Below are 14,144 nucleotides of genomic sequence, written 5' to 3' on the forward strand. Positions count from 1 at the left end.
GTATAACATTCTAGAGAGTGAAAATATCGTGTTTAATAGAGAATGCACCTCTAATAAAAATCTTAAGAGTCTTCCCGTTCACATATTGGTACTTTCACATATTCACATTACCCATGCAAGGCTATTTGCATCGTGCGGGAACTAAAAGCGATGACTGCGTTCGACTCGGCAAACCTATCGTGGTCTCAAATTTTCGTACTTCCTGCATCTTTTTCCATAGATGGCGTTGTACAACTTAGTATTTACAGTTGCAATAATAATAAATGAAAGAGGTTTCCAGAATATAATAATGGAACTAACATTCTTAATTATTATCGTTTACTTCAAGGATGAGTGTATCGTGATTTAGAAATTGCTCGCTATCAATATCAATAACACTTGAGTCGATATTTAATTAATCACTGCTACCTTTTTGCCCCCAAAAAATTGGGCTATGCGAATTAATCTTTGCAGTTAACAAACTGTAAACGTCAATTACACTCGGCATACAATTCAGATAGCTAAGATACAAGTTTAGGTCTGCCGCTGAAGTTGCCTCGCCCAGGTGCCGACAGCGGGCAACTCGAGCCAACAAGTGCCTCGAGCCGCGGCAGGAACTTGCTTTGTCTCCTGAACTACCGGTACATAACCTCCGTTGCTATTCACGAGTTTTACAACTGGAAACTAGTAGTTACGTCGCACTTATTTGTGCTCACTGGTAACTTATAATAAGGTGTTATGAGCAATTAAGCTTAAATAAACACCACTAGAAATTATATTTTATTTAGTCTTACTCGTATCTATACCTTCATTACTGACCTAAACAAAGTTTCGTAGACATAGCAAGCCGAATGCCTTGCCCAACTTGCCCAACAGAATCAGTAGAATATAAGTTGCAGAGTAAGGTGCTAGTGCTAGCCAATATACTCGTAATAATCGTTCCTTCATTCTCTATAGATCCAAAATAGATCTAGTGAGAATTTTTTTATTCGTTAAATCCAACTTCGGACCGATGCCATGGATCTAACGAGAACTTTTAGTAATAGATCCAGTTTATCGCAGTGATACGAAACGAAACGCTATCCGTGTCTATCGCACTAATATGGAAGAGTGATAGAGAGAGCGTTTCGTTTAGTTTTCTGCAAACGATTGTCATCTTGGCTTGGTCTCCAGATCTGAAATAAACATGTCAGTCGAAAGGCAAGTAGAAAGATCTTATCACTTACCGACATGTTAAGAGTATAAAATTTGGGCACAATTCTCATCTACATTACGCAGCGGCTTACGTGAGCTAATAACTCGCGAACGCGAAGCGGCGCGGCACGGCGCGGCGGCCCACAGCATTCGAGAATGTCCACGTAGGACACTTCCATAGATATTAAAGAATTGATTGACCCGCGCCACGCCGCTTCGCGTTCGCGAGTTATTCGCTCACGTAAGCCGCTGCGTTATATAGAATGCCGCTTCTGGACGCCTTCATTCGTTCATAAGTTTAGATCACATACGCCTCGAGATAGTGCGAGTGAAACAGAAACGGTTGCGTTTTCCTGTAATCTCATTTGATATTGATCTTGTATTTTTTCTCTTCCATCTCAGTTTCTTAAGATTAAACTCGACAGCGTGTTACGGCTCAACGAGGTCCCCTGAGACATACCCAAAACAGTTTTAGTTGCGGCGAGGTTATCCCTTTTTCAAAACATGTCAAATGAATAAAAATATTACGCGTGTTATGAAAGGATTTATCTAAATCTTTATATAATGCCTGATAACGCGAAAGCTTTTATTAGCGTCGTAAATAAATGATAAATAGCCTGTGGCTTACTTAGCTTATCTCGCTTTATAAGGGTGTTTATAAAAATTAAGTGGATACCTTACGTGTTTGCGTATCGCTTATTGATACTTGCAGTCGTTACCGTAAATATATATGGCTAGCTTATGACTTAGCCTTATTGAGAATAGAGTTAAAGCACCGAACACCTAAAGTTAGGTTTGGTTAGATAGATATTTACTTTTCTCTGTGAGTTTCATTAAAGATAAGTTTTTGGCACAAATTGAATTTTTGGTAAAAGCTTTTATCGCTGAGTGTACTTTTCTTTCCACAAGCAACTAATACTTATCGAAACAATCCTCAAAACCCCAAACACAATTAGGTTAAGTTGTTTTATCACAGAGTTCCTATGGCCACCTCCTGTCTCCATCATCAGATAATCTCGATGGTATCATAATATAGCATTGTCACCCGACTTACATATGTATGCAAATTTTCATCTTCATCAGAAACCGGGAAGTGGGTCAAAAACTTGCAAGATTTGATTATAGACAACGGGAGTAACTGGATAAGTGCAACTAAATAAAAACTTATAAAAAGTAGGTACCTCTAGCTGCAATAGTTTTGACAGGTTTACGCGTTAACTTACGTGGGTACGACTTCCTTATAGAGATATGTCTCTATTTGTAAAGCTTTAGAGTGTATCAGACACTTCTGCATGCGAACAGTAGAGATATTTATATTTCTATTTGTAAACCTATTAGAGTGTGGCAGATACATTAGGCGCCTTGTTGAATCCGATAGGTACTTACGGCCCGATTCGAAGAATGAAATACGATAACGATAAGTTCTGGTTTAGATAAGTTCTCATTTAGATATCGTTTGTATGTCGTATAATTGACAGAAGCAGCTCGATTCGGGAAACCAGTGTCACTTTGACGTTAGAAATATCGTACATAGATCTTATTGGGATCACAGCGGAATCGAAATAAACGTCAATTTCGAGATGTCGTTTAGTTATCGATATTTTATAGATCTTTCCAAGATCTTTAACTTGTCTTAATTATTCTTCGAATCGGGCCGTAAGGTATTGTAACGGACTTCTCTTAAAATAAAAGTGTTACCGAAAAAGTTTTCATATTACTATAATTTAAATCTAAGTACCAACACCAAAACCCGAGGTTAAGTATTTAGGTACCTATATATATCATCTTCTACCTGCGTAGATAGAACTGAGGCAAATGTCTAATTTTGCTCGCTCCGTATACGTACATACTGATTAAGTTATAAACTTATCCACTTAAAGCTCGTGTAACAAACTGCAATTTACGCTCACCACACAGCGAAATTTCTAGCTCCAGTCCGCTACAGTTGTAAACAACTTATTTGATCTTGTACCGTTGGATGATTCAGTGCTCTTCCTCGTAAACAATAAAATGGCGCTTGTTAGGCGCCGAGACTGTTTAAATATGTAAGGGAATTGTCGCTTCTCTCCTGTATCAATTGGTATGAGTAAATGCTTACGGATCATGGCTGGGTACTGTTTCACTTAGTCAAGCTATCAATTACCAGCCCAAGTGGTCTAGCACCGACGCTGTGCGGTTTTAGAACATTATGTACCTAAATGGATCTCGAGATTACTCGGGTAACATGACTTTATTAAGCATCTGCCTCGGAAGAGTTAAATTACAGCGAGCGCCGAGTTACAGCGATTTAATTGAGTTGCGGTAGTAATTCAGGGAAGTTGGAGACGTCGAAAAACTTCAGCGACTTTTTAAATACGAATGAGATAACGTAAACCACTGTCTGTTTGAAAGAAAGTTTAAAACGTTATCGTTTTATAAAGACGTTAACGGGTTTTTGACTTTATGGTTAAGAATAAATTAAAATACTTGACTAAGAGAAATATTTATTTTATACCCTTTAAGGCGGATTCTTCATAGGATGAGAAGTTCTTAGACCGGAGATAATAAATTGAAATCAATCCGACACTGCAAGAAGCTTCTATAATGGATATTTCTCCGCTGAAGCGAATACAAAAGCTCATTTCCCGTCCTATTACGACTTGACAAGTAGCCAATAAAAATAACAAACAGAAATGGTGTACAGTTTTATCGACCGCTGTCTATTGTGTTTGGTATCGGCTGGAGAAAACCAAAGTGCCGTTTCATTCTTTTTTTTTACATATTTTCATTGTACTTCTAAAGAAGGAAGAGGTTGTCAAGTCATCGTATTTTTATATTGTTACTGGCCAGCGATTGTTACTGTTTTTTATCTTCTATCAAATAGTTAAATTAAATATTGTCATTATGTCAGGATTTAATGACAGTACCCCTGAATCATATAAAAAATTCTTCATATTATTGTCAAAAATATAACTAAACGGACATGAACTCTGACAGAAATATGTTCAAAGATATTGCTAGAAAACAGGAAGTATAGTGTGTTATATTTATTTATGATTTATGAATAATGTGTCGTGAAAAGAAACGTAAGGGAGCGAGAAATATGACATGTTTTACAAGACGGCTCATGCGAACCGCATAATAATGAAATAGACGTGAAAGTATTTTACGTTTGTCACAAACAGATTCGTATTAGTTTATGAGTAAAAGGGGAATATGAGTAGATATTTCTGTCTCATATTTTTAACAAAGCACACATAATCTCTAAAATCTAAGTCATGGGTACCTCAGTTAGTACAGGTTGGCCTAAAAATATGATGAGAATAGTTTTAGGAATAGGCAATGATTTTCTATAACTATAGATAATTAAACTCATACTTAGAGCCCAAAAAATACTTCCATATTTATTTATTTCTACCTACGTAGAAATTTGTTACTTTTGATTATTTTTCGCATTCCATCCATCTTTGTCATACTCGTTGTTAAACATGTGCTTGTATCTTTCTCTTTCGGTGAGCAGGACCTCGTTAGCACGTGCACATCTTTCGCTTGCCCAGATGCGACTAAAAGCAACTTTTACAATTTGTCACAAGTCGCTTCAATTTTGGAACGCACATAACATATCTTGAGTTATAAATAATTGGAAATGTAAAAAAGGTATACGTTTTTTTGAAAAAATATGTCATTAAAATTAAAACTACAATGTCTACAATTATTTACCTTAAACAAAAAGTATTATCTTCAAAGCGTTGTCCTTTACTTTTGATACACAAACGCAAAAGTCTGTTAAAATTATCACCAATATGCCGCAGTAAAAAAATTAGGTATAATATTAATTTTTGGGCAAAACATTGTATCTTATTTTATTTAGAATAACAATATACATAATGGATATATACAAAAGATTACTATAACTAGCTTAAATCTAAAATAGGCCCTTGAGGCATTGTAACAAGGATGCTGGCGGCATTTCCTCGTTGTATCGCAATACTGATACGTTGTGCGAGGAAGCCACATGCTCTTGGGTCACCAGTTACGTCAACCAGACGTTTCGCAATTTCTGTAAAAAAATTGTGCGCGCTGGGACCCCATGGACCTAGAGTTTCAACGCCAAATGATCCAAAATGGTACTCTCTTATTTTATTACATATTTCCTATCTATACTCTGTTTTGCCGTAACAGGGCAAACAGGCCTGTATACATGTACCTGTATAGGATATAGCCTTTATACTTATTTGCTTCATCGGTAATGTCGTTGCCTTCTTTGTTTTGTTTTTAAAGGCGCCGGGAGGTTATAACCATCTAACTACAGGATTGAACGCAGCACAGTATCACACAAATGTATTCACTTTAAACGTGCCAACAGCGATTGTAACACTAGTTTTTGAACGATCAAAGTTTTCAGCCATTACAGCCTCCACGCAAGCACGAGCGTGCCATTCGGTTTTGTTATGTGCAATTATGGAGGCGTTGGCAGAGGACCAACGTAGAGAACGTGTAGTTGGCGGTTTTGGTTGCAATGGCGGATGATAAATGATGATAAACACGGGCAAGAATGAATCTACCAAATATGCTAAAATTTATGATAATATTTTTTGGCAATCTTTCTTACCTAACGACTTCATTGCTTTTACGAACTTTACATAAATAGGCTGAGAAAATCATACTGTTACGGTTCAATAACAATATGTTGGTATTTGATGTTTTCTTTCGCAAGTCAAGCTTTGGTATTGTATAACCGGTAAGCCTACGCCTTTTAAATGGCATCTTTTATAAGCCAGGTGAAGTCTTCGGTTATAAATACATAATGTTTACTGATCTTGGTAGGAACCTTATGATACTTTTTTATACCACGTCGGTGGCAAACTACCTATGAACATGTTTGCTGCCAGAGTGCCTAAGTGCCAGCACGCTCAGCGTCCCTCTCTAATTAACGTCACGGCGTTCCAGTGCTAAGCCTACAGGGATATTAAAAGTGCTTGGACAACCCTTAAAGAACGTATCTAAATCTTGGGATAGGTAATAAATACAGGGGAAGAGTTAATACGTGTTTTTTTTTTGGTAAATTTATTTTCTTTGTATATATTTTAATGACGTCGCTGGTTGCAAAATGTCCGATATACTGACATGAAACAAAATGTTTAATAAAATATCGTATTTCAGGTCGCGGTACACAGCATGCGGCGTGGTCGTGCGGTGCGGCGGCGCCGCGCGCCCGCTGTACCCGTACCGGCTGGCCGCGGCGGAGGATGACTGCTGCGCGCCGGGCGCCTGGCCGCCGCCCGCGCCGCACCCGCGCCCGCTCACGCGGACGCCGAGTAAAGAGGATTTAACACACACAACGTACTTGAACTCAGGGTAAGTGTATCGTATAGGCAAGGTAAAGACTGTCACCATAGCGCCCGCTTAAGACGCCTAGCAAGAAGGAATTAACGAAAACGAAACGAAAAAAAAAAATTACTAAATAATATATCTGAACTCAGGGTAAGTGTATTGTACCGACTAGCTGAAGAAGACTGCTACCGCTGGATGCCTTGTTACTACAGCGCCCGCCCATGTGAACGCCTAAAAAGGAGCGTTCAACGCACACCACGCACTGGTCGATCCATAACAGAGAACAAGAATTAAAATCAGGGTCAGGCTCCTGAACTCAGGGTGAAGTGGTTGTACCGGGTTACAGACAGGGTTTTACTCCTCCCTCTCCTCCCTCCCTCTTGATCGATATGCCAAAAGCTTTTGACTGCGTAAGCTTTGACATTATTCTAAAACAGCTTAAAAATATTGGAATAAGAGGAATGCTCTTCAACTATTCTACACTTATTTGTACAATAGGGAGCAAGCTGTAGAAATTGTTAGTTACAATGCTCAGACAAAAACAGTTTCACGGGTACAGTCATCATTTGAGAAAGTTCAGCTTGGAGTTCCCCAAGGTAGTATTCTCGACCCACTCCTATTTTTAATATACCTAAATGAACTTCCAAATACAGTTGACATATTACTACTATTGTTGTGTACTTTATATGCAGATGACGTTACTCTTTAGTTTTGAATGAAAATACATGAAAATACATAAGCATGCAAGAACTTATAAACAGTGTACTAACAAACATTTTAAAATGGCTTAGCCTCCTTAACCTCCTTAGTCTTAACCTCCATGTCAACCTAGATAAAACTAAACTTATACAATTTAGATATTATAAAACTGTGCCTAATTCTGTTGTAGTGTCAAATGCGAATACGTCAATAGATGACGTAAGCCATGTTAGTTTTCTCGGCGTTGAAATAGATACGCATTTAAATTGGATGTCGCATATAAATGAGATAAATAAAAAACAAATCTAGTAGATGCTAACTTGCTCCGAAAAAACTGTTATCAGTGCATATTATAGAACAGTCTACCCACTACTTACGTACGGAGTAATTTTTTGGGGAAATTCTGTTGATGTTGAAAAAACATTTATATTGCATAAAAGATGCTTAAAAACTGTTTTTACAATGTACATGGATGAATCGCTACGTGAAGTGTTTAGGGAGAAGCGCTTTTTGACACTTACCGGCATTTATATATTAGAATTAAGCCTATTTGTAAAAAAACACCCTGAATATTTCACAAAGCGTTCATGCAAAGAAAATATCAGGTTACAATATAAGTACAATATGGTACTTCCGAGAACTAGCACCTTGATATATAAAAAAAAGTACGTTAATAGCTGCTATTAATATCTTCAGTCATCTGCCAAGTGAAATAAAAAGCCTCAAAGGAAATACTTTTAAAAGATACTTAAAAAAAAATTTAATGGACAAAGTCTTCTATAACTTAAAAGAATTTTATAACTATGTAAACCTAAATGTATATTAAATTATAGTTTAAGATAAAATATTAAAACCTAGTTAAAAATAATTGTATGCCCGTAAAGGGTAAAACTGTTGATATTCATCAAAAAATGTACACACAGTTTACACAATAAATATTTCTGATTTAAGAGTAATCCAGGGGAACGTAACCATGGTAACGAGTAACACTAACTAATATTGACATGATACCTATGCATTTATTTTGTGAACAACGTGAAATGCTTCAGCACTTCATTTCAAAATCTAATTTGCCAATCTAATTTGATGATTTGATTTTCTAATTTCATATTTTAATTATCTGATTTGATGATTTATATTACACTTAAATCGTGATTACCTTTTATAGTGTTTTTATTGAGCGTCGAAATATCGGGAGCTCAATAAAATCAATATATCTAAAAGGTAATCACGGTTTATATCCCGGTCGATTTAAGTGTAGTGAAACTAACCGTGAATCATTCAAAACTGTTGATTTATCTTATTTGAATTGAATGATACGATTAGCCTGTTTCCAACAGCCCCAGTACACACTTAATCTTTAAACTTGTCGGAGTGTTCGCGTAACTAGCGCAGTTAAGTTAGGGAAATCAAGATTATTACGCACAATTACCACAATACATGTCTACACTCGTGTATCACAATAGGGTTGTTTCCATCTACAAATCTTAGGGCAGAATTGTATCCCAATAAATTCGTTTGGATTATAAGAACATGTTAAAGAACTTTTAGGTCCCCTGTAATGACCATATTTTTGTAAATATTGAATTTAAAATATCTTTTAGCACACGTCACGTGACCAAACTCGAAACGTCTTTGAAGATTCTGATGACGTCACAACTCTCGGATTGACACTGTTGACAGTTAGGCGATAAACAACAAATGACAAATGTCAGTTGACAGCTCGTATATTCTACGTGTGTATGTAATTATGTGTCAAACCGTAAACTGTGACGTCACACAATTTTCAAAGAGCGTTTTGGGCGCAAAAGCATCCGTCAAATTGTATTTTGTTAATTTAACATATTTAAAGCCGTTTTTAGTATAAAAGTGGAATTTTAGGGCAACTTTTAGTTAATATAGAACGTAATACAAGCATTTCAGAAAATTGGAAACATCCCTATTGTATCCTCTAACAACAAATCAACGGTTAAATGTGGGTAGGATCTTAAATCCAAACAACATTTCACCTCCCTATTACAACTAAGAGGATATGAAATAATAAACGAACTGTCAAATTCAATATATTCTTTATTCAAATAGGCCTAGCAACAAGCACTTTTAAATCGTCAAATTTTACAAATATCATCTTAATCTAAATATCAGAGCAATTTATTGATGCAGTTATTATTGTTCTCAAAAAAACATTGAATTATTATTGATATGGCAAACTTAATAAGACACTGTTTTATGTAGGTCACTTATTATTGTAGCTATAAACACGAGTATTGTTGTAAGAAACGTGATAGAAAGACGAATAAAGACAAATGTAGATTACTTATTCAATAATTATCATGATCGCCAGACCTAATGTACTTATTTATTTATTTAAACTTTATTGCACATAATATATACAACAATGTACAAATGGCGGCCTTAATGTCAAATGGCATTCTCTACGATCAACCATAGGGCCAAACGGAGACATTAAAACTTATGTCTTAAGCCGTTGCTAGAGAGAACAAATTTATCACTATCACCAGCTCATAATACATCCCATGCTGGGCCCAGGCCTCCGGCCTCAAGCGAAAGTGTGGTGGGGCTCTGTGCACGCTACAAAAGGATTCCATGTAAATCTTTGAATTTATTCTGGCATATATACGAACTTTTTCACGATGTTTTTTCCTTTACTAAAATGGTAGCGGTAAATAGAAATATCATTTGGTAATACATTCCAAGAAACTTACAAAAAATATTTCTTTCCGAGAGAAAAGTTATTGACACAAATTTTACGCAACAAGATTATTTAAATAAAACTATAGGTATACCCTGTTGTCGCCGTCTCAAGCGTTTAAGCAAATGTAGGTAAATCTACAAAAAGTGCTAAAACTGCACTGAATCAGCACAAAGAGTCTCGACTCGGCAAATATGAGGTCGGGCACAAGCCACGTGGGCTCGTTTTCAGTGGCCGCTTACCAATATGAATGCCTGCCTCGCCCTTTCAAATGTTGTGCCTAGTTGCCTACCTGTATATGTGAGGCTATTTGACAACCTGGGACATTTCTCGAACGGTATTTCGCGAGCGGTCAAGTCGTATGGGTTACCATGGCAACACACTAATAATATTAGACTAATACCGTTCGAGAAATGGGGCCCCTGTTCTGACTTTATACAGTTAGGTATGTCCACGTTTGGGAAAAGGTTGATGCTGTCAGGGAGAGATATGTAGGAAACAGGAAATCATATTAAACGTCCCAATTTAGCACACACCGCTTCGTTACGCCTTCACTGTAGGTCTAGTCAGTATCAATAGTAGATAGTAGCGAATGAAATTACGCGTCAAAAGTATTCTTAAATAAAAAAACCAATTTCGATTACATTTTAGAACGTGGGCTATAAAGATATAGTAATTATATCTACTTAAATATATACATATATTTAAATTAAGATATGGTGGCATATACTTTGTTTTATCTTTAAATGCTAACTGCACCTCAAACGTGTAGGTACTCGGTGTGCTAATGGATTAATCTTACAACTAAATAAATTACTTACTTATTTTTTTAATTAAATTTTGATCTACAAAACTCAAAGATTGCAATTGAAATAAAGACCAACTAATTATAAAAATGACTTTCTGCTCGATAAATCGCTTTCATGTAGGTAAGTTTATAACGTTTTAATAGCTCTCGAGAGTTCATATTTTATTTCTATCTTCATCATTCAAAGAATAAAGGTATACTTTTTAGTGCCTTCGTATTAGTTATATAACTTTTTCCTATTTAACAATTTGTTCACTCTATATTATTTTATGTATTTCGTTTTCTTGTCTGTTACCATTCGTGATCATTCTCACTTGATGGTCTCATCGGAAGATCAGCGCTGGAAGCCACCAGCAACATGCTGAGATGAGGCCATTTCGTGGCACTTCATACTTTCTATGTTTTTGTTATGTTATGTAATTTGTCTTGTTTGTGTTTACGAATATAATCAATATATTCTATAAATTATGAAGAAGGCAGAATTTTTGGTTCACTTATCCATACTCGTATAACTGCTAAAATTGTATCGGAAATGATGACTTCCTAAACATCTTTCCCTAATTTCATACTGTGAATCATTAATATGGCATACCATTGTTTTAAATATTATTCGCAAATGTTTATTTGCCGTAAAGTAAGATGAAATGTTTTCGTCACCATAGCCGTCCAATTTTTCTACTTCATCGACTTTACTATACGAAGTTGACGAGAAGTACAACAACTGCATTAATTGTAGTGTGCACACTGCACAGTTATCTCTAGTGGCCGAGAACCTTTGTACAATATGTTGACCCACTCCTAAGTCCGACCACTTCCTACTATTCAGCGGGAACTGCAGGCACCCGAATAGACTGGCCACCACAGACCACTTACTTCGTTTTTCTAGCATTAGAAATATCTTCTCAGAAGTATGCTTGTGGTTACAAATCGGGCTCTTTACGCGGTAACATGTTTAAATTATATTACGACATTACATACTTTAATTCCGTTATTATAAACAATTAAAGAGCTTGATCAAAACTGCACGGTTACTTCTGCGATCCGTGGGCGTTCGCTCTAGTAGTAGGTAAAATTGCACGATTAACGTCCCTGTTTTTAAATGTACTTCGTTTTTATTAGTTTTAGAAAGAACTTCTAATGCTAATAAAAACGAAGTACCACTATACTTCACACAGACGATTAAATGCAAATTTACTACCAGAGCGAACGCCAATTTTATTAGCATCCACGTCTACGACATATAGTCAATAAATATTATGAGTAGTAGTTAGTAGGGGTCGACTATAGTTTTACATTCAACGCGCGAAAGTATGTGCCACCCTCGCATACTTTTCCAAATAGAAATAAATCTCAACGGTTCGTGTTCAAGAGTATCTTCAGCAAATTGTTTTATATATAGTTAGAGGCATGAATATCTTTTTTGTTGCTGTTATCAGATTATTTATTTTTGCTGTTATTAGGGGTATGTCAGGATCGTAGCAAGTGGAAATCCGTGGTCTCTGCCTACCCCTTCGGGAAATAGGCGTGATTATATGTATATGTATGTATCAGATTATTGAAAATAGTGTTAACGCATACTTAGTCTTATACATACGCTACTTTTGATACCTACAGACGGACAGAGTCTCAAAATTATGTATACGCGTCCTTATTGCTAATAAATTAATATAGTGTGTACATATTTTTGGCACTTTGTCCGTGTCGATATTTAATACCTTGGACTGTACCTACCTATAAGATGACATACTTCCCTGTTTTAAGTATTTTACAGGTATTTATTTATATACATTTCCATTTACTAGTAGGATTGTTTTGCTTATTAAAGGTATAATTTATAGTATTGCTAACGAGTAAATGTCATAAAAAAATACGATTTAGGATACAAATATACGATTAATAGGTGTGACTCGCGGGGTTATTATTTTTACCGGTGACCTCGCGGTATTCGCAATCGCTTCATACACATAAAGGTCGGTTTGAGTATCGTAGATATAGGCTACAGGAGGCCTACCGCGAAAACGGAACTTCACCAATTGCGGGGATCTTTCTCTTTTACTCTCTCCAAGACGTCATTAGAGTGACAGAAAAAATGCCCGCAAATGACGAACTTCGATTTTCGCGGTAGGCCCCCAGACATTGAGCGTGCGAGACACGGACCGTACCGCTACCGTGGCGTAGACAAAATAGTATTTTTTCTATAAGTAGTATCTATTATGTATATTTATATCTATCGTTACACGACCTCCCAGACGCCGACAGACTGTATAGAAGAATATCATTTTGTCTGCCACAGCTGAGCATGTGTCTGGCAGGCGCAATGTCTGCAGATATAGACCAATCCTTAATCGTAGTCTGTTGGTGGTAGTCTATGCCGGCCACACAGAAAGAGGTCACGACAACTTACGCCGCGGGCTCCCGCATGTAGCGTTTTGTTGGCAGATAGAGTTACACAAACATAACATTTATTTTTATGCCAAACTACTCTCGTCTTCGTTTCGTTTTTAGTTTGTTTCATTTTTAGTTTACGAGATGTTAGTAGGTACTATTTACCTATTAAATACTTCTAAAAATGTTTCTGTAGCCTAATTTTTGTTTGATGATGATATTCATAGTTTGGCTTAAAAATGATTTCAACGATTTCAAAACTAAACTCAGCTTTCTTATTAAGACTGCATCGACCGTCTAATGGCGCCCTCATTAGTGGAATTGTGTTTTCTAATAAACCGACGGTCGATAGCCTCTTAAATATTCTCAGAAAAAAAGTAGTTAGAAATAATGCTGCTTTGCTATGCAGTAATATGAAGCTGAGTTTTGTTTTGATATCGTTGAAATATTTTTTAAGCTAAACAATGAATCAATCAATTAATCAACTTCAGAATCATTTTCAGATGAATTTAAAGAGTAGCGAAAATATCCAATACATGGGAATTTTTTCAGGTTAGCACAAATCTTGCAAAACAGTTGAAAATTGGCATTGTACTCGTAAAAGATCTCTCGCTCGCAAACCATTGTTGCATATGTTTGGCGTCAAGGATTTCAGTGTTTTAAACACCAAAATGCAACAGTTAATACAGACCATTTTTCTTACACAGTATGAGCGATAGCAATCGCTTCGGCGGCAGCTGCGTGGTCCACGGCTCAACAGAAGGTGGCGCGCTCAACGGCGGAGTTGAGGAGGAACTCAGCCCCGTGCCGGACCCGCCTCCCGGGTTCAGTCACTCCTCGTGTCCGCCGGAAGTCCACCGCACGTGCTTCTGCGTGCGGTTTATAGCTGAGCACACTAGGATGCTCGAAGACTCCACTAAGGTACACATTTGATGTTTGTGCTGGACTCGCCTTCTGGGTTTAGTCCACCTGAAGTACACCGCACGTGCTTCTGCGTGCGATTTATAGCAGATCATACTAGGAAACTAGGATGCTCAAAGACTCCACTAAAGT

The 14,144-nt window shown here is 36.8% G+C and overlaps 1 protein-coding gene across 2 annotated transcripts in view; it reads left to right on the forward strand.

Annotated features, from left to right (window-relative positions):
• Nucleotides 1–14,144, forward strand: part of LOC133520264 (acetylcholine receptor subunit alpha-like) — a 120,593-nt gene that overhangs the window by 102,029 nt on the left and 4,420 nt on the right. For both annotated transcript variants that reach the window (XM_061854639.1, XM_061854640.1), the window contains exons 8-9: nt 6,316–6,510; nt 13,799–14,012. In XM_061854639.1, coding sequence (XP_061710623.1) covers nt 6,316–6,510; nt 13,799–14,012 — 409 coding nt within the window. The remainder of the gene's footprint in view (nt 1–6,315; nt 6,511–13,798; nt 14,013–14,144) is intronic.

Source organism: Cydia pomonella, chromosome 8 (genome assembly GCF_033807575.1).
Source record: "Cydia pomonella isolate Wapato2018A chromosome 8, ilCydPomo1, whole genome shotgun sequence".
In the NCBI taxonomy this organism is placed as follows: domain Eukaryota; kingdom Metazoa; phylum Arthropoda; class Insecta; order Lepidoptera; family Tortricidae; genus Cydia; species Cydia pomonella.